Source organism: Crinia signifera, chromosome 1, assembly GCF_055691185.1.
Source record: "Crinia signifera chromosome 1, ASM5569118v1, whole genome shotgun sequence".
Taxonomy (NCBI): Eukaryota; Metazoa; Chordata; class Amphibia; order Anura; family Myobatrachidae; genus Crinia; species Crinia signifera.
The window spans coordinates 367,342,045-367,363,491 of record NC_139217.1 but is presented as its reverse complement, the minus strand read 5'-3'; the positions used below and the strand labels follow the sequence as shown (position 1 = coordinate 367,363,491).

The window sequence follows — 21,447 nt, the reverse complement described above, 5'->3', positions numbered from 1 at the left end:
ACAATGAATGGGCAGCCTGTGATTGGCTGAGCGCTCTCTCAGCCAATTGCTGACTGGCTGAGAGAGCGCTCAGCCAATCACAGGCTGCCCATTCATTGTATGGGCTTTTTTTTCCCAGCGCTGACAGCTCTTCCTGCCCGGCACTGTTACTGCCAACTCTGTGTCCCCCGCAGTGCCCCCCTGTCTTACTAGCAGTGCCCCCCTGCATTGACAGCTACCGGCTCCCTGCGGAGGTAGTGCAGGCGGGGACCGCAGGTGTCGCAGAGCAGAGACTGTCGGTGCGGCGGGAGAATAGGAAGAAATCTTATTCAAAAGACTGGGCGGCCGCTGATTGGCTGAGAGCTCAGCCAATCAGCGGCCGCCCGGTCTTTTGAATAGGATTTCTTCCTATTCTCCCGCCGCGCCGACGGTCTCTGCTCTGCGACGCCTGTGGTCCCCGCCTGCACTACCTCCGCCGGGAGCCTATAATGCGGGGGGGGGGCGCTGCTAGTAAGACAGGGGGGCTGTATATAAAGATATATTGGATCTGAACATCGTGGGTGCTAAAAAGCACCCATGATGGCTCAGATTCCGATATATCTTATGTTCTGTAGGTCCGACGCCGTGATCCGATCCGCGCGGGACCGCGCATCAGATCAGATGTCAAACACATGCGATTTTGGGACGATTTCACCCGATTTATCAGCCCAAAGGGCCGAAATAGGCCGAAAATCGCATAGTGTATGGGGGCCTATACAGTTGATTACATTGTCTAGATTGGCTGGTTGTGTGAAAAAACTGACCTAGTAGAAATAAACAGTACCAATCACTGTATGTCACAGCTTAAAAATCTTGGACTTAACTCCCCTCTAGGCAGCAGGGAGCAATGCTGCTAATATGAATTGAGGTGAGGCTATCCTGAAGCCAGGTGACACGTGACAGGAATGTTGTTTTAAAGCCTCATACACACTAGAGCAGGGGTGGCCAAACCTGTCCTCAAGATCTACCAATGGTGCATGTTTTCCAGGCAACCTGTGGATCTATAGTAGGAATGAATGCAGCAGGTTTGAAAATGTCACCGTTAGTATTGACTACAGCTGTGCACCAGCTAGGTGATCTGGAAAAAATGGACCATTGGTAGATCTCAAGGACCGGTTTGGCCACCCCTGCACTAGAGGATATAGCTCAGAAAGGATTGTTTGCGCGATACAGTTCACTTGATTGCGTAGTGTGTACACTCAATATCGTTAACGATGCACACTCCTGTGCCTTGTTAACGGTGATTGATGTCTGCTGAACATTCAGGTAAATTTGGCAATATAGCCAAACGACCTGCTTGTTTAGCAGGTCCTGGTGACAGCCGATATTGTTCAGTATGCACGCACGATATTGGCCACTCGCAGCCAATATAGTTAACTATATCTGCATTGGCTGGGTCAGCTAGTGGGTATGGGGCTTAATAAAGCATTCTCAAGGTACAAGTTGAGTCTCGCAAATGCAAAAATCTGATATGTGAAATATTTTGAAGTCCAGCAATTTTTGAGTGTGACTGAGATAGTGGCTTTTGCTTTCTGATGGTTAAATGTATACAAATCTTGTTTCATGCACACACTTGTACACAAGTTGTATAACATTACGTTCAGGCTATGTGTGTAATGTGTATATGAAATATGAATGCAAATTGTGCCTAGACTTGGGTATATCATTATTGTATGCAAATATTCCAAAACACTGAAAAATCCCAAACACTTCTCTAAGCAGGCGTTTTGGAAATTGGAGACTACTGGGTGTGTTAGAAGAAAGTGTCTAGGTAGACAGTCATTGGGTTGACCCCATATGAACCATGTTAAAAAATTGACATGAAAATGGTTGATACAGAAATGGTCAACATATGTTTTTTGGGTGTCATTTTGTATGTTTCATTATATATGACCACTATCATTAGAAACGTGTACCTTCATTGCCTTGCTTTGGGAAAGGTGGTTTACTGCTCTCGCCATTCGTAATTATGTATGGATCATAAGCAAAAGTTGATATATGAAAAAATATATATATATCTTGTCCTCCATTGTCATGTTGGCCTTTGGTACATGTCAACCTCAGTGCATGCCAAGCTTTCATCTGTGGATTTGTGAATTTGTATCTATTAAATTAATGCATGTTGACCATATGGTGTTGGACTGTTGACCTAGTGTTCATTCTAGCACCCGCAATATTTGAAAACCCATGCAGTTAATCTTCCCTGCCTGTGGTGTAGCTGTCTGTTGTGGTGTTTCTAGAACAGGTCTGGTTTTCTTATCAGTGCTGATATACAGACCACATTGCTAGAAGCACTACTTCAGACAGCGACACCTCAGGCATGGAAGAGGAACTGAATGGGTTTTCAAATACGGCGGGTGCTAGAATGAACATACGGCGGGTGCTAGAATGAACACTATTGACCTACCATCTGGATAACAACTCAACCTGTTGTACATATTGTTTCATAACCTCAACCTCTTTTTGTTATTATACCACCAAAGTGGCAGTGTCAAAAACTTGTGATGTAAAGTGCATAAGTGTGTATCAGTCACTGCTGGCCATGCTCCTCTGCAGTCTGGGCTTGATTTAGAAGTTAAGAGGAAAAAAAGCAAATACCTGAGCAAAACCATATTGTACTGCAGGTGGGGCAGATGTAACATGCAGAGATATTTAAGCTGGCCATACACTAGTGCTGAACTTAAAGGCTCCCATACACTAGGGAATTTACCTTTAATTTTGTTATTTTCTTCAATGCAGCAATCAATTGTGGGAAAAGAGCCCAAATTGCAGGGGAATAATAGGAGATGTTGCACAGGCTTGGCTGGGATCGCATGAAGGAGGACTACATGTGATATATCCCATGTGATGCTGCTCCAGGCAGCTGAAGAGGGCATTGCGTGCGACTTCTCCAAAGGCAGACGTCTCCCTAATTTATGGGGACCTTAAGATAAATCAGAATTGCAGGTGTCCAATTGAAATCGCTGTTTTTAGCAACTGTGATATTTCCAGTTTCCCAGCGCCTATAGTACAGCCCATCCGATAAATCAAATGTGATAAATTGCATGGAAAATAATGCTCCAAATCGGATGAAAGGACTCCCGGGGAGCTGCCGCCGGAGTTTGGGGGAAATTGGGTGCAACTTGAACCTAAGAAAAGTCGCACTAGTGAAACTAAATTGCAGTGTAATAATAAAATGGTCTAACATTTATTCAAATACAGACAATATTTACATAGTCTGCACTGCATAGAAAAGTACTTGCTCCCTGTGCGTTGCAATATAGGTTGTTCCAGACATGGGCCCTTATTCTGATCGGTGCGGATTTTTCCGCATGCGGTCGTACCGCCGATGTTTTTGGACTGCGCATGTGCAGAGGTCACTCTGCGCATGTGCAAGCGGTTTCGCTGCACGTATTCTTTATACGCCGCACAGGGGGCGGAGAGGGGCGTGTAGGGCTACTTAGCCTCATTACCCTATGCATACGCCCCGCGTTTCATGGGCGTTCCCATGCAAACGCGGGGCGTATGCATGGTAATAAAGCCGTGACGCTTGTGTAGGGGGCGGGCATCTGACATCGCTGGATGTCAGCTGCCCGCCCCCATACATGATTTCATACGGACAAGTGTCCGTGTGGTCTAGGGTGGCGGGAGCTGGTGGAGCGTGCGGCCCTGCATTCGATGTTCAGCGACCATCGAATGCAGGGGCTGCTCCCAAGATGGAGGAGGCGTATCCCCGTCCACTTTCATGCGGACCGCCACATATCCGCGTACGGACGGAGGTGGCGATCTGTATGGAAGGCGGGGATTCGCCTGCACGGTCCTGGCCGCATATTCTGATCGGGCCGCACCGATCAGAATAAGGGCCATGGTGACTTGCTTTTGTGCTGTACTTACAAATCTGGTCTGCTTTGTTTATTAGGGACTGCAAGGAAATTGCTTAAACCGTGGGTAATAAACTGCTCTTGAATAACTGAAGCACTGTCCTGCAATAGATATTTAATAGGTGTGATTACCATTCATTGTGATTTTTTTTTTATTAAAGTATACTTATAACTTTTCTTTTTTTATTATTATTCAGAAGTCATCTTGAAGCTGCAGGCCATGAGGTTGAACTCCGCGATGCAGCTGGCTTGCAGAGTCCATTGGAAGTTGGGGTGTTGATTGCCCAAAAGAAGTTTGAAGCTGGATTGGTTATACACTTGTACAAAGCAGGGAGATTTCTACTTGGTAATATATTTCTTTTATTATACAATCAGCCTAAACATAGGGTAGCATAACAAGGCTGTAATGATCAGTATAGTAACTCTTATCAGTATGTTGTAGATTGTGCTAAGAGGGTCTATGATTTATAGACAGCCAAGAAACGGATGAGCCACAGCAAAATATATGGAAGAAAAACCTAAGGGCTAAATTAACATCATTGGGGTTTATTAAAGGCACTGACTGTCAGGATATTTGCCCATCCTCCCTTTGGGATGCCAGCATCGGTGTTCTGACCGCCAGCATCCTGACAGCCAGTCTTCAGTATGTATTCCCTTCATTTTGTTTCTTTATAGGTTGTAAGTGTGAACCCGAACCTATTTACCTCTTTGCCACAAGTGGTTTGCAGTGCCTTTCATATAGCAGTCCATAAAACACATGGTACACAGAATGAAACATAATGGTAATTGAAAAACTAAAACTGAGCCCAGATAACCTTTAGCACCACAATACAGCTGAGCTGTAGGGAATCAGCATACAAGTATGGGCGGTTTGATGTTGGTAGCGATGAATGATTGCAATTGAGAAGAGCTGCAGTTATAGTTGATAGCTGAGTAATACCCCTTTCACATCGCACAAATAACCCGGGTCTGACCCAGATTGTTACCGGGTTAAGTACAGTGTGAAGAGGCCTTTTCATTACCCAGGCCCAGCAACCTAGCATTTTGACCCGGGTTAAAAGAAGGGTTATTCCCGGGTTGGACCCGGGTTGCTGTGCAGTGTGAATGGGTAATCCGGGTCGAGCAACCCGGGTCCCATTCGCACTATAGGGAGCAGGCAGGGTTGGCTCCAAACGATGCCTCCTAACCCACCCCTGATGATGCTCTACCCCGCTCCGTTTCTGGTATCTGCAACCAGGTTTATTGCAGGGTCGTTGTGGGGGACTATCATAGAAAATGATGGTTCGCTCTCAGGGTGGACCCCTGTCCAAATCCCGGGTGCAACCCTGCATTTGCTATGTGAATTGGGGTATAAGAGAGAGCTGTAATTGATGTGCATAAGAAGAGAGGTGAGAACAGGAGGGAAGAGTGCCTGTTTGCTTACAATCTTGAGGGAGCGGAGACAGTCATGTGACATGAGGTGCAGGCAAGTAATCCTGAAAACAGGAAGTGAACAAGACAGGGTTTTGCTCCCTAATTCTCACAACTCAAACTAGATTGCAGAAAGATGGTCTCACGTCCTTACTGTATCTAACAATTAATTAAAGCTAAGACACTGAAATCCCTCAGTCCACCTCAAGCCCACAGAAATGTTAATGATATTAATTTTCAAGAAATCTCCTCCTCTTTGAAACAACAGCTTGCACCTATTTCTGCATCTACTATTCCTGAGATGGCGGTATCGCACCTGAACCTCTCTCTCAAAACAGCCCTTGGTGAATTGGCTCCAGTTACTCAACACACTCCACCTAGGCCTAGACGCCAACCATAACACTCTAAATTAACACACCTACAAAATTTCTCACAGAAGGTTGAAAGTAAATGGCTTAAATCTCGCAGTCCAATGGATTTCCTTACATACAGTATAAGACTATCTACCAGTCCTACAGTTATGCTTTGGAAACTGCTAACCAAAAATATTTACAAACTCTCATTTCTACTCAAGCATCTAACCCAAAACATCTTTTTAATACATTAAAATCACTGGTCAACCCTCCCTCACCCAAGCCACCAGCCACTATCCATGTACAATCCCTGCTTTCTACTTCAGGGATAACATTGACAAGATAGGAGATGAATTGGTATGCTCTGACTCAGTCGGTGATCTGCTCAATTTCCTACCTGAGCCCTCTGACACAAATGAAGATGAAATATTTGCACTTTTCTTTTTCTCCCACTTTACTACCTCTTCTCTTGAACCTATACATTCACAAATAAGTAAATCTCTATCTCCTGTGCTCATCACAAACTTAACTAAAATCTGTAACCTGTCTCTCTACTGGTATCTTTCCTTCATTGTTCAAACATGCAGAATTCTGACCCAAGCTCTCTCTCTCTCAAACTACCTCTCAGCTTCCATGCACCTCCAAACTACTTGAAAAACTTGTCTACACTTGCCTCACATACTTTCTTAACTTGCACAACTAATTGGACCCACTTCAGTCAGGCTTTCGTTCCCAACACTTCACATAGACAGCACTGACTAAAGTTGTGAATTATCTGGTTGCTGCTAAGTCTGAAGGCCACTACTCACTACTTTTTCTGCTATATCTCTCTGCTGCTTTTGACACTGTTGACCACACACTTTTCATACAAATGCTACAATCCCTAGGTCTTAAAGACACAGTCCTCTCTTGGTTCTCATCCTACCTAACTGCTCCTTTTAGTGTTTTTCTCTAATTTCACCTAATCTTCGCTCCCTCTATCAATTGGAATACCTCAGGGTTCAGTCATGGAGCATATAAGAAAATAGACAAATAAAACAGATTGCACAGAAAAATATGTTGCAATTTAAGAATTCTAAAAAGGATAAACATTGCACTCCGCTTATTCTTTGACTTCAATTTAGAATTGTTCACCAAGTCTGACACAGGACAAAGGCTTTCCATACCTTTTTAGTATCTGTTCTCCCTCCCATAGTGAGCTCATGACTAAATCTGTCTAGCTTGTTAATTAACAAAGGATGGCCAATGTAACTTTTTAGCAGTTTTAGAAATACACATTTTATATCTAAGTAGATAACATACGTTTTTATTCTTTGTTACTGCTTGACGATTAGATATTTTTGGGTTAGAAAGCTCTTTTACCCCCTGCTGGGTTGGAAGACCACTAGGCACCCTCAAAAAATATATATGCAGACAAAAATAATTGTTTATTCATCTTCCCGGGGCACCAGGTCTGTGTAAATAATTGTTTTCCTACACTCAAAATGCCATGAGGAATGTAAATTTTAATGAAACTTTAGGAAATGCCTTTCATGGGCTTCTATAGTGATTAATATGCTGATGGGGGGGGGGGGGGGAAACAGAAGTGCCTTCAGAGTATCTGCCCTTAGTGACCTCCTTTTCACAAACACAGTTCAAATAGAACGTTATTATTCGAGCAATAGTTAAATAGTAGCGGAGTTGGATTTGGACCCCCATACTTTGCATGCACATACTGCCTTACTGACACAAACACTTACTGATACACGTTTATTGACAACACTTACTGACAGATACACCTTACTGACACAAACACACTGAAAAACACTCCTTACTGGCAGATAACCCAAGGCCCATACACACTTGTAGACTTTCATGTCAAAAGACTTTGCCAAAATCTCTGATAGATTTATCTTTCACCAAAGTAGTGCATACACACTGAGCTATTTTCCCCAAAGAGCAAAAGATTTTCAGGAGGCGAAAGACTTTGCCGAAAATTTTTCAGTATAAGGCTATTTACATAATGGGTGGGTTTGAATTCCAAGGGTGGGAACAGCGGCCATATTATTCTGTGCATTCCTGTTCTTGAGGCCTGATTCAGAACTGATCGCTGGGCTGCGTATTTTCGGAGCCCAGCGATCAGGTAAACGCCTCCTCGGTCAGGCAAAATCCCGCCCATGTGCATGGCAACGATTATTTGCAGCCTTGTACATAGGGAGAAACCCATTCGCCTGCGCCAGCAATGTATACGTTACCACCATAACACAATGTATATTGGTGGCAGTGGCGGCTGCAATGTATACATTGCTGGCAATGTATACATTGCCGCCATAAAAATATACATTGGTGGGCAGTGGCCTGTGCCAGCAATGTATATACAGATGGGGCCGCTGCATCGGAGCAGCTCCCATTGTGCCGTCCCACGTTGCCTGCCAGAATGGGGCGTGCACGCAGGAGACACTCGCGTGCCACATTCTCAGCAACGAGACACTCGTCCCACCGTCCGCCATCTCCTGCCAGCTACAGCAATATGGCAAGCTGTCGGCAAGGGGGAGAGCAGCCCCATCTGTATTACAGCCTTATAAATATTGTTGGTGGGCAGTGGTGACAGTAATATATACATGGCTGGCATGTGCCATCCATGTATATATTACTGCCATATATATCATTGGTGGGCAGTGGTGACAGAAATATATACAGGACTGGCATGAGCCATCCATGTATATATTACTGCCTTATAATTATCATTGGTGGGCAGTGGTGACAGTAATATATACATGACTGGCATGTGCCATCCATGCATATATTACTGCCTTATATTTATCGTTGGTGGGCAGTGGTGACAGTAATATATACATGGCTGGCATGTGCCAGCCATGTATATATTACTGCCATATATATCATTGGTGGGCAGTGGTGACAGAAATATATACAGGACTGGCATGTGCCATCCATGTATATATTACTGCCTTATAATTATCATTGGTGGGCAGTGGTGACAGTAATATATACATGACTGGCATGTGCCATCCATGCATATATTACTGCCTTATATTTATCGTTGGTGGGCAGTGGTGACAGAAATATATACATGGCTGGCCTGTGTCAGTCATGTATATATTACTGCTTTTAGAAAAATCATTGGTGGGCAGTGTATGCTCCACACAGTGCAGGGGGCGGGGCATCACGCAGGGATGTGAGGCCGGGGGAGCAGAGCTGCAGGCCGGCGCCAGCGTGGGAGAAGGCAGAGCGGCGTATATGGCAGCGGCAGAGCGGGGCAGGAGCCGGTGAGTATGCTCCATCAACAGCGCGGGAGAGCCGGGGGCGGGAGCTGGGGGAGGGCGCAGGGCGGCAGTCGGGCTGAAAGCAGCTCAGCTTTCAGCCTGGCTGCTGTACACACTCAGCGATGATGGCTGAGAAAGCAGCCATCATCGCTGGCATGCTGGTAAAACCAGCAGATGGGAGACTTTGCTAGCGATGATGCGGGAGCGCGCATCATCGCTAGTCTTCCATCGGTGGGCCATACACACTAGGCGATTTTCAGCTGAAAATCGCTCAAAACGGCTGTTTTGACCGATTTTCAGGTGAAAATCGTTAAGTGTGTATGGGCCTTTACTGACACCAATTATTGGCACATCATAATACATACACAGTCATACCTTAGGGACACAAACACACTTACTGACCTACAAACTTAAAGGCATGCATTCACAGGGAGCAAGTAGTTACAGCTGTCATGATAAGCTTGCAGCAAACAACCCCCCCCCCCCACCACACACACCATTTACAGCCCCCCCCCCCCCCCCCCCCACACACACACACCAATTTCAGACAACCCTCCTTTCCCCACCACCACCGCACCATGGTTTACGGTCACCCCTTCTTGACTGAAGAAGGTGGTTCCCCATGCAAACACCCGCCACTGATATGAATTTAGGAGGGCCTGGAGGACAGTGGTGGAAACCTAAATCAAATAACTGACTGATGCAACAACGTAACTTTCAGTCTGGAATGGATTCTGGCAGCAGCGCGTCTCTGTTCATCCCCTGTGTTCTGCAGTGCTGTGCTTCTCTCTCTGTTTGTGTGACGTAAGCACGCAGTCACACAGCATAATGGAGCGCAGCTGTCACTTGACAAACAATGCACTGACAGTCTGCTGGGACCTTCATTTAATAACCTTGTTGGTGGGCCGGCCTGGGTTCTAAGTGACTGCTTTTGCTGCATATTGGTAAATCCACTTCTGATCAGCAGAAGATATTTTCGGCTTTACAATGCCCAAAAGAACCATTTAATTAATTTTAAACTTACTTTCAGCAAATAATTTCCACTCCATTGGGATACATGAAATTGGTGAGGAATGAATACCTAATTTTGTTGTTTCACAGTATTTCAGAATCTTGTACTTGATGCTCCTGGCCAAGACCTATATTTACATGCAGTTTAGTAATCAATTATTATACACAAGTTAGTATAAAATTACAACATTTCTCCATTTTGACTGTTGTATACAGGCTTCAATTCCTTCCTGCAATCTCTCTGTTCTTATGCATTCGTGATCGTTTTTTCTATTTTTATATTTTAAATTGTTACTTTGCTTTACTCTACATTTCTAATGCTGTCACCAGCTTACAATGACATGTTATTGGTCACTCCTATGTACTCTATATTACCCACTGTATTTGGAGGTTTTTTTTCCCATGTGCTATACACAAGTTTCTGTACAATTCAGTAACTCTCTCTCTCTGTCTGTCTGTCTGTCTTTGGGTCAGATGTATCCAGCTTCAAAAAGTGACAAAGTAGAGAGTAATAAAGCCAATCCGCTACCTGTCAATTAAAAAAATGAAGTCTGGTTTTATAGATTCATGTTTAAAATAATATACAGTAGATTCTGGAGTTGTGACTGCATTTTATTTTTAGGCAACAAAATCCCCTTTGGGGCAGTCTTTGGAGGGACAGACATCAATGAAGATGTAAAGCATGAAGAAAAATACAGAATTATGGGAGCCGTGCTTGCAGATGCCAGGTACTAAGACAGGGGCTTAATAACCACATCTGTGCTAATTCACATCACACACATTTCCCAGCCCCACATGATACTGTAATGTTTGCGCTCGACTTTGAGAGTGTGTGGTGATCTAATAAATACATGTGACACATCCAGTGTCTGTCTGCGAGCTAGCCTCGGTTGTCACGGCTTCCTCATATTCAGTCAAACACCGCTCTCCAATTTAAGTAAAGAAAAAAAAAAAGACTTCTCCTTTTGATAATTGAAAAAAGTATGCTTCTGCTTTTTGTAGCCAGTGCGGTTAGTAGTTTTATCAACATGTGAATGACAAAAAGAGTTCTACTGAGCCATTTAGGTTGGATTAGTGGCAACAACGTTTTGTGTACTGTATATTTGTCAAAAAGTGGCACATAGTTCAACCGGAGTACCCGGAGGAAAGCCATGCATGTTCGGGGAGAATACACAAACTAAGCACAATTTGGTTGATGGTGGGAATTGAACCCATGACTTTAGTGCTGTGAGATGGCAAGCCTATACCTTGTAGTATCCTTTCTGTGACCACCATCACAACATTCCCAGTATGTGACTGCATTAGCTGCATGTGACCTCAATAAGGACCACAAGGAGAATAAATGCTCCATTAAATAGAAGTAAGATGCAGGCTTTCTAATGGCAGGTTGACTGAGCAGTCATGACACACATTGATACCAGTGTCAAAAAGAAAAGGGTAGATGGATGATGGCCCTGTGGTAAAAAAACAAAAACTTTTTGTAGGGACTGAGGATGTGAAGTTAAATGAGTATCTGTCTAATTTTTTAGATACTATCTGTGCCTTTTTCTCTGAAAGTATAGTTATTAGTGGCTGAGTAGTGTGAAGATCTGGGGTGTTTCTCTCTGCTATGGACTCCTCGGCAGGGTGGGGATACACCTTGGTGGGGAGGATAGAACTGAGCAGAGGGAGAAGATAAGGAAACTGTAGAATTGAAACTACAGCCATGGGCAAAAATTTTGAGTGACACAAATATTAATTTTTCACAGTCTGCTGCCACGGTTTTTATGATGGCAATTTGTAATACTCCCAGAATGTCATGAAGAATATTTAGATGAATTGCAATTCATTGTAGAGTCCCTCTTTGCAATGACAATGAACATCATACAAAAAAACACATTTCCACTGCATTTCAGCCCTACCACAAAAGGACCAGCTGACAGACATGTCATGTCAATTATTCACAAGTTTACACAGGTGAGAGTATTGACAAGGCTGGAGACCAATCAGAGATGTTGATTGTGTTTATAGAAAAGACTGGACATTTTAAAAAGAGGGTGGTGCTTAAAAGTATTGTTATACCTCTATTAAACAGGATTACCTGCAAGGAAACATGTGCAGTCATCATTCATTTGCACAAAAAGGGCTTCACAGTCAAGGATATTGCTGCTAATAAGATTGAATCTCTATCAAACATTCATCGGATCATGAAGAACTTCAAGAAGAGAGGTTGACTAGTTGTGAAGAAGGCATCGGGGAGCTCAACAACGTTCAGCAAGCACTGTCCTAAAATTATTTCAACTGCAATATTGGGGGCATCACCTCTACAGTGCTTGCTAAGGAAATGCAGCAGGCAGGTTTAAATGCATCTGCATGCACAGTGAGGTGAAGACTATTGGAAGTTAGCCTGTTGTCAAGACGTACAGCAAATAAAGCCACTTCTGGAGGAAAAACATCAGGGACAGACTGATATTCTGCAAAATGTACAGGGGATTAGACTGCTGAGGACTAGGGTAAAGTCATTTGCTCTGATAAATCACTTTTCAGATTGTTTGGTTCATCTGGAAAAATGCTTGTCTAGAGAAGGAAATGTGGACGTTACCATTAGTTCTGTTTCATGTCAACAGTAAAGTATCCTGAGACCATTCATGTATGGGGATGCTTCTCAGCCAAGGGAGTGTCCTTATTCACAATTTTGCCTAAGAACACAGCCACAAATACAGAATGGTACCAAAACATCGTCCAAGAGCAACTTCCTCCAGGCATCCAAGAACAGTTTAAAGTACCTTTTCCAGCATGATGGAGCAACTTGCCATAAGGCAAAAGTCAGCGGCGTAGCTTTGTTTGGGGCGCCCCCACCGTTAATGGGGGGGCGCCCCCCCTCCCCGTCCGTCCGGCCGCCCGTGCCCCCTCCCCCCATTGCCGCATGCTTACCTGTCCGAGCGTCCCGGCTCCCCTCCTGGCTTCAATTAATTCTATGCAGACGGACCACGATAAAATGGCCGCCCCCATACCGCAGACAGTTTCAGAGAACAGTCTGCTTTATGGGGCGGCCATTTTATCGTGGTCCGTCTCCATAGCATTGATTGAAGCCAGGAGGGGAGCCGGGAAGCGCGGACAGGTAAGCCTGCGGGGGATGGGGGGCCTGCGGGGGATTACTATAGCACCGCAGCCCCCCCGGCGCCCCCATATGCACAGGGCCCCCCCCCCGCGACCGCGGGGGCTGCGGTGCTATAGTTACGCCACTGGCAAAAGTGCTAACCAAGTGGCTTGGGGAATAAAACTTCAAAATTTTGTGTCCATGGCCAGGAAGCGCCCCAGACCTTATTTCTATTGAGAACTTGTTAACAATGCAAGAGGCGAATGGACAAACAAAAGCCCACAAATTGTGACAAACTCCCAGCATGGTTAAGGCAAGAATGGGAGGCTATCGGTCAGTATGGTGCCCAAAAGTTGATTGATGACATTAACAGGTCAAATTGTAGAGGTATTCAAAAGAAGGGTGAACACTGCAAATATTGACTCTTTGCATAAACTTAATGTAATTGCCAATAAAAGTCTTTGACACATGAAATTCTTGTGATTTTACTTCAGTATACCATTGTAACAGCTGATAAAAGGTCTACTTCTCTACACTCCCGTTATGTCCAGGGACTCCTGAAAGAGTAGGTCAGTCTTCTGTGTCCTACTCACTACCTGGTGAAATGGGAGGGACAGGTGATTCCCATTGAATTGCATCATCTCCAGTCTCATTTCCCTCATGGGTCCATGGAAGAGATGCGATCTGCCCTCAGGTCCCTAAGTGTTCAGCTCCATATCCCCTCCATGAACTCTCCCTCATCAACATTTTCCATAGGCCCTAGTGCAAGTTTCATAGAACCAGCACTATATAAATAAGATTGTGATCAATGGCTAGAAGTTCCAATATATCTGAGCTGAAATAGCTACACATATTTTTACTGTGTTTACTCATACTCCTCACCTTTTATAAGGTGAAGTACTGACAGTGACCACTAGAGGCCACTCGAGAGACTAAATTAATAACGTGAAAGCAATTTTTGCAGAGACACTGATCTTTGTCAAACTTGTTAAATATGGAGAGAGGGAGCTGTGAAGTCAGAGATTGGAAGTAGGAGCAGATAGGGAGTGGGGATGGGGTGGATAGTTTGAGAAGCTGTTATTTTGATGGGCATTTAACAAGTTTACAATATGAGGGGTATTCAATGTCAGGGGAACGGCTGTCGAGCAAGCTCGACAGCCGTGCCCCTGTCCCGTTCTCGCTTTGCTCGACAAGCTCGGCATTCAATGTCCCGGCCGCCGAGTGGCGAGAAAGGGGCGTGGCCGCAAGCTGAGGACAGAAATAGACGAGCTCCGGCTGGGAGCTCGCCTATTTCCGGCTTTTCTCGGCAGAATGGGCCCGACAGCTTGTCGGGCTCGTTCTGCGGAGAACCCCTGTTCAATGCTGTCGGGGAAGACAGCATTGAATAGGGCCCCGCAGCCATCTCCCCCGTCGGGAGATGGCTACGGGAGCACGACAAAGATTGAATACCCTCCTAAATTAGAGAATTTAGGGGACAAAACCATCCCAATATGACTTTAATTGTAGTCATAATGTCCGCATCTGTACAGGTACATACTAAACACTAAAAAGTAACCCTGAAACTAGGGCGGCCATCTTCGCTCCATTTTTGTAATCCTGGGATTCTGGATTTAAAAAAAAAAAAAGCTAAATTTCGGTATTGAATTCTACAAAGATAGCCTGGACCCCTCCCCTGCTTTCCTCCTCCCTCATCTCCCTAAGTTTATGACCTGTATGATTTGGACAATATAAACAAAAACAGATTTTTTTTTTTTAAATAAATATTTAAATGCATTTTGGATTTTAAAAAAAGGAACCCAGTCTCCAGAATAGCAGCATTGTGATGTTCCTTTAGTAGTCTCTGCAGCCAATAAACTGTCCAGGCATGACCTCTCTGGAGGACATTGAGTTTACTCCTCAAATGGGAAAGGATAACCTCTTTGGTGGCCTGGAAATTTCTCGGGCTGAGCTGTAGGAGTGGACTCTCCCAAGAATTTTTCTGACATGCCATTGATTGGTAGGTGTGCGCCAGTGGTGCCTCCAGCTATGTACCACTGGCACACACACATACATCTCTCGCGTCCCACCTCCCCAGCGATTGTATGATGCCCCCCGTCGCCGCCAGGCTACAGGCAACTGCAGCGCAACTTGAGTGGCGAGTATTTTTGGGGCAGGAGAAACCTGCTCTGGTAGGTTTGTCCTGCCCCAGGGAAAACCACCACTCAAGGGGGTAATAAGCATGCTGGACTTCCAGATGGCTCTGACAGACCATGTCTAATCAGTCAATTGGTTGACACCAAAAGTCAGACATGCATAAGTAAGATATTGACAATACTTGCACTTTCAGTAGAGGGAAAATAGAGCGCGGTGAAGCACTGTGCCCGGAGCTTGGTGAACAAAGTGAGCCACGTAAGAGGACATGGTACACTTATACAGTGTCCATGTACACACCTTGATTTTCCATGTCGACATTATACTTGTGTCATTACTTTTGTCACTGTTGGACTAATGTATGTCTAACGTTTGGTGTCGACCTATTGGGCAGTATTCAATGAGAAAAATTTGCCCTGTTTTATGGCGAATTTGTGCTTTTTTCGCCTTGGACGGAGCATTTTGCTCTCCAAAAGCGAGCAACCCTATTCAATGTGAAGTATTCGCCGTCTTTCTAAGTGATTTTCGCCGTCTCTCTCCGTGTAGCAATTCTCCATCTTTTCATGGAGAGCTGGAATGTGAACTTTTAAACTAAAAGGTTTTTGTTTTGTTTTTTGGTGTAAAAAAAATCAGGATTTATAGCACATGAATATATATTTAATAAAAAAAAAATATTTTTTAATTATTTTTTTTTTTTTTTTTTTTACACAGAGCAGCCAGCAGGGGGCCGGAGCGCTCGAGCCGCTCATTAGATATTCATATATTCACTGCATCCGATCATTACATATGCACGATCGGGTGCAGTGAATACTGGGTCCCCCGCTGGCTATAGGGGGGGGCAGCTTGTGCTGCCTGGGTCCCGGGGAGCCCACCTCCCCTCCACATATGTTCTGGGGCAGCCAGGGAGACTTTAATCTCCCTGGCTGCCACTGTCCCACGGCTCCCTGCCAGCTCCCTGCCGCGGACGCTCGTCTGCTGCAGGGGTTAAGACTCGCCGCGGCGAATCTTAACCACATTGAAGAGAGGGAGCAGGAGTGGCAGCGAGCCCTCCGGAACAGGGCGAGTGCATGGCGAGAGAAAAAATCTCTCGCCATGCACGGCAATTTTTTTTCATTGAATACTGCCCATAGGCTGTCAGACTAGACATCGTCTGTGAGCTATACCACACCCACTGACTGGCCCTGGCAACCTACTGTTGCTAATCTGTGCTGTAAATGCAATTGTATTGGTTGGTGCAGTGATTAAAATTTTGCTGGGTTTTCATCAAGAGAATGGACCAACTGCCCAAGGCTGCAATGTGTGCTATGGGAACTAGAGTGTCCTGGCAGGGTTGTGCTACTCGGGGGTGACGGTGGATTTTTTTTTTTTTTTAAGAAAAAGCTCTTTGTAGTGTTTATAAATTCATTCTTGCAATATCTGAATGATGTCTTTGAATGTGTTGGACTGCACATTTATGTGTGATAGGGTTGTGACATAAAGAGGTAGTTCTTCACACAACATATAGTGATGCCGGAAGCCATGAGTCATTCATACAAGAGACTTTTTTCATTTCATGAAGAGATTTGTTGTTTAAATGAGGAATTGAAAGTTCTCTTGTTCAGGAGGGCGCCGTTCCTTTCCTTCTGTGACGTTATAAAATATTGTGCATTTTATGAACTCTCTTAAACTGAACCTGTGCCATAAATTAACATTTTCTGATTTGATAGTATAAAGCAGGCCAGCTATACAGATATGTCCTTATACATCATTCCACAGTGGTTCCAAACAGGCCCTCAGGCGTTTTTATTTTGCTGAAAATGCATCCTAGTTGCAGTGTGGCTTTTTCCATGCTGAATACCATTGTGCTTCATATTCAGGGCAGTATTCAAGACTCAGCCGCTTAAAGATATGCAAGTGTTGCTTCCTATTAATCAGCGCCATCTCCTGGTGCATCGTAGATGCAGGACCTGCCTGCTCACTCATCCAAGCATCTCACGATGCATGGCATATTGGGGCTGTATGAGGACATAATACATAATATAATGAATTTTTCTATTTATTTTATTTGTTGATACTTTCTTTTGCTAAACCTTAGTTCTCTGCTTTATCCAGCAATGATATGGAAGGATGAGTTTACGTGTGTGCTGTGGCTCTGTGCTTACAGCATCTGCGTCTTCTGTGAAACAATAGTTATATAAATAGAAATGTCAGGTAAGAAAGAAAAGTAATTGCTGCTTTCCTCAGAAGACTCCAAAACACATTTTAATGGCTGACAATACATGATGTCCAAGGAAGAAAGTGTTTCATGAGGAATATGCCACGTGTCTCCACATCCATTGCATTCGTATTAGTGCTCACCATTAATTAGTTACATTGCTTGTATATTGTTACTATGGTTTGGGTACCGAAATGTTATGGTTCTAACAGATTGCTTTTTATTTGGGGGTGCATAATACATTATCCAGCTACGGAATACCCTTCAATTATATGAAAATTATTGTTAAGCTGTTTTATTGCAACGTAGCCCTAAAGTGTCATTCTACTATTGCGGATTGCGAAAGATGTTTGTCCTTTTATATTTGATCAACCAATCCAAAAGTCTGGCCATCCCTGCCCTACACTGTCAGCCCCACTGTCTCCCTAAATACACAAATGTCACAATTCTGCAGGTCCGCATATCCTGCTGGCTGCGTTCATTCTCTGCGAAGTCTGCTCAGCACGCAAGCTGTGCTTTTACCTGCTGAGTTCCCTTCCAGGCTGATGCATCACCTGAGCGTTCTCCAATGTGTGGAATCTACGGAATCCTGATCTCTGCAGTGTCTCTCCCCAAGCATCTGTGCATATTAATCCCAGGCAATAGTCTATACAGGCTGTCCCTGTACAATGTTCTGAGACTGATCTCCAGGGTTCCACCAAATACCAGACTAAAGATGCAGTGCTTTTAAGAAGCCAAGGTTCAGTTGCCTTTTCAGGTAGCAATGCACCTTTAGGTGCCATCATCATTGTGCTGATAGTACCTCCAGGGTGAAGGAGCATTAACTCTAGGGCAATACTGTAGTAGGCATAACATTTACTAGGACACTAAAATGAGGCATAGGACGAACTAGGGCACTACTGTGGGGCATAAAATGAACAATCACTGCAGTAGAGGTGTGTCATAGATGCATTGCAGCTGGGTCCCCTTGAACGTTTTGATAATGGGCCCATAATGTTCTAGCTGCAGCCCAGAACCGACAATTTATACAGTATTTAGAAAATATTAAAAAATTAGGATAAGTATTCATTTAAAAAGGAGTTTTCCAGGGAATTGTCCTAAACTATTGTGTAAATTACCCTCCATTCAATTCTTCCCAGAGTCTCTATTTCACAACTACAGTAAATTGTCCACTATCTTGTTATTAGTGGAGGGTAGCTGGTTTTTCTGGTATAACTAGATTCTAAAGATACCAGTAAGGATATTTATACAGTAGGAGTGACCGCTACTAAACTAAACACCATGTGCATTTACTCTAGGCATTGAGTATAAGTAGTAAATAAGTAATTCTATTTTTGACTTCTAAAGCATTGTGACCTCATTATGGGAACTTATCTTATCAAAGTTTATTCTTGCAGTCTTATTTGGTCATTGCAGCCTCAGTTTACTATGGAGACTGTGATGAGTAATCCATTTATTAAGATAATCTTATTTTATAATCTTATCACAGTTTTAAGGAAAAATGTACCACTAACTGGTATCTGAAGTACCCGATAACTTATTCTGTACGCTTGTACATACATGCTACACTACCGCAGTGACAGATGTTTTTTCTGTGCATGCTCAGCCTTTTGTCTTGCGTATGCGATTGCTATTGACAGAGAAAAAAATGCTGGAGGAGTTCTTGGTCCCCTTTTTAAGATGTATTCCAACAGGTAAAGCTGCATCGACACCATAATGTTGAATGTTAAAATGGATAGAGCTAAAATGTCAACATATCAGATGTCTATACTGTCAAAATGTCAACAGTTTAAATTTTCCGAGGTTCAAATTTAGGATTAGGCTTAAAATTGGATGGTGACATTTGGTATTTGTCAACATTTTGAAAATGTTGACATTTTTCCAGTGTTAATATTTTATAAAGTTGACATACACAATATGTCAACATTTTGTCTGCTAACATGTTGTACCTGTAGATATTAAGGTTTTGTATAAGATTTTAAATTATACAAAAATAAACTTAATTGTATCTATATATTCTCACATATTGCAATTTCAGAAAAGTTTAAATTGACTTGAAATGGTCTGGTCTTTGGGATTTTAGGTTCGAGTTTGGGTCATTAAAAAATGTAGAAAGCCGTGAAGGCCTACTGTGGTTCCTTCTCATGTGCAGAAGACTGAGAACCAAGGGTAGGGATGTATGGACTGTTAAAAGCACACACACAGTCCTATATGGTGCTAGAACTGATGTAAGTGTTAGGACCCGGGGATCCATGGGTGCACGGACTAGCGCAGGTCCGGCGACCGCATGGGATCCCCGGCGTCCGGTACCTGGTGTAGAGGTCCCCCGACACCTGGGCAGTAGGAGGGCAGCCGGGCCCTCGCGCTGTGTGGCGACGTCTGTGCGCCAGACTTCCAGGGTTGCCTAGCAACCAGTCCGGCACGCGGCTTCCGGGAGTTCAGGAACTCCCGGCCGGTTGCCTAGCAGTGCGGCTGTCAGTTCTGGCTGTTATTAAGCAGCCAGGACGTTTTCATATTGGCGCCCTCGCTCAGCTGTGTTTCATTAGTGGCTAGGGGCTGGACTCCTGACACCACTCTGATTGGCCGGGCTCCTTCATTTAAGGAGTCTGGGAAGTTTCCCAGATACCGGTGATAGTCATCCTGTGCCTTATGCAGGATAGGTCCTGGGACGTGCTGCTACTACCTCCCTTCCTGTGTGTGTGAGCCTGCGGACTTGCTACATCTGAGACAACCATCCTCCATCTTATTGTCCGGTGTCGTGAGTAGGCTCTTAGCTGCAGTTTGGTGGTTTATATCTGCATGTCAGTTGCCCTAGCAGTGGTCGGGCATTATTCCTCCTGTTTGGTTGGTTCTACCCCTTGGAAGTTGTGAAAGGAACAACTTCTTGGTTTGCGACAAGGTCGCTTGGTTATGGTTTTGGTTGCGACAGAGTCGCTATATTTACTTTACCGGTTTTCTGTGTTTATTTACCCATACAAGTGTACCGCCAGGATTTGTATGTTAGCGTTATCCTTTGTAGCTGGGGTTCCTTAGTTTAGTTAGATCTTCCTCTTGGAGTCATCCTTGGCAGTCGTCGTGGACTTGTCACCACCTAACACCTGGCTGCACCGGAGCTTGGGGGGCCAAACTCGCCCTTTCAGCCGCGGCGGCTACAGGCGAAGCCTAGCATCCTGCAGTCCACGGCCACCTGCCATAGGGAGCCAATAGTCAGCCTTAAGGATAGCCACATTAGTCCAAGTGAGTTGGCACTCAGGTATCGAAATTACTCCCTGGATCATAACAGTAAGGGCACTACATATAGTTAAAGTAGGCACGTGCAAGTGGAGGTTGCAGAGAGTTGGGCACTTGCAAGTGGAAGTTGCAGAGAGTATTTGATTAAGGCACAATATGAATAGGTTCTGATAGTTGCCGACTGAATGCACCAAGATGACTGAATATTAAAGCAAACCGACTGCAGTAGACTATGTGGAATAGATGCTGGAGCATGCACGGTGTTGAAAGGATTCTAGTGATAGCAGATTCAAGTGCACTGCGTAGAATGAATGCTGGTATTTGTAGTTTGGAATTCCCAGCATTTATTGGATATGGATTCCAGCAGACTGGAGTCAGGAACAGCAAACAGGAATATACTAGGAACCGGGACAGGCCCATGAATAGCAGACATAAGCAGGAGTAGGTCAGAAGTTGCTCTGGAACGTCTCTGCACTCCAGAATAGCCTTCAAATGGGCAACTTCTAACCTTTCAGGGTGCTAGAATCAGCTCATCCCTAAAGCTGGGTACACATATGTACAATTTCATTTTTCTTGCGACCGTTCGATCGACCGAATACACGTTCGGCCGTCCGAAACATACGACCGATCTGCGCGTACACATATGTACAATTTTACTTGCGACGTCCGATGTACACCCGTCCAAACAATCGCAAGAAAAAGATTGTACCACCGTACACACTCTCCCGTTCTGGCTATTCGCACGATAAAAATGTACACAACATTATCATAATGGGCTGGATTTAAAAGAGCATACCAAAACGAGGCGTGATCACGGAACAAAGAATCGTTCGTGTAGTACAGTGAATAGAGCCGTGACTATTCAGATCCATTGCTAGCTGTACAGGATATACGTACG

At 44.3% G+C, this 21,447-nt stretch overlaps 1 protein-coding gene and 1 long non-coding RNA gene across 3 annotated transcripts in view; both read left to right on the top strand.

The window, feature by feature from the left end:
- Positions 1 to 21,447, top strand: part of GLT1D1 (glycosyltransferase 1 domain containing 1) — a 116,805-nt gene that overhangs the window by 5,166 nt on the left and 90,192 nt on the right. For both annotated transcript variants that reach the window (XR_014444700.1, XM_083150553.1), the window contains exons 2-3: positions 4,076 to 4,224; positions 10,538 to 10,643. Coding sequence is in view for 1 of the 2 variants with exons in the window: in XM_083150553.1 (XP_083006679.1) it covers positions 4,076 to 4,224; positions 10,538 to 10,643 (255 nt within the window). In the remaining variant the exon portion in view is untranslated. The remainder of the gene's footprint in view (positions 1 to 4,075; positions 4,225 to 10,537; positions 10,644 to 21,447) is intronic.
- Positions 4,238 to 7,209, top strand: LOC146009926 (uncharacterized). The gene is made up of 2 exons (XR_014444701.1): positions 4,238 to 4,954; positions 5,002 to 7,209. It is a non-coding gene; the product is annotated as an uncharacterized LOC146009926 (long non-coding RNA).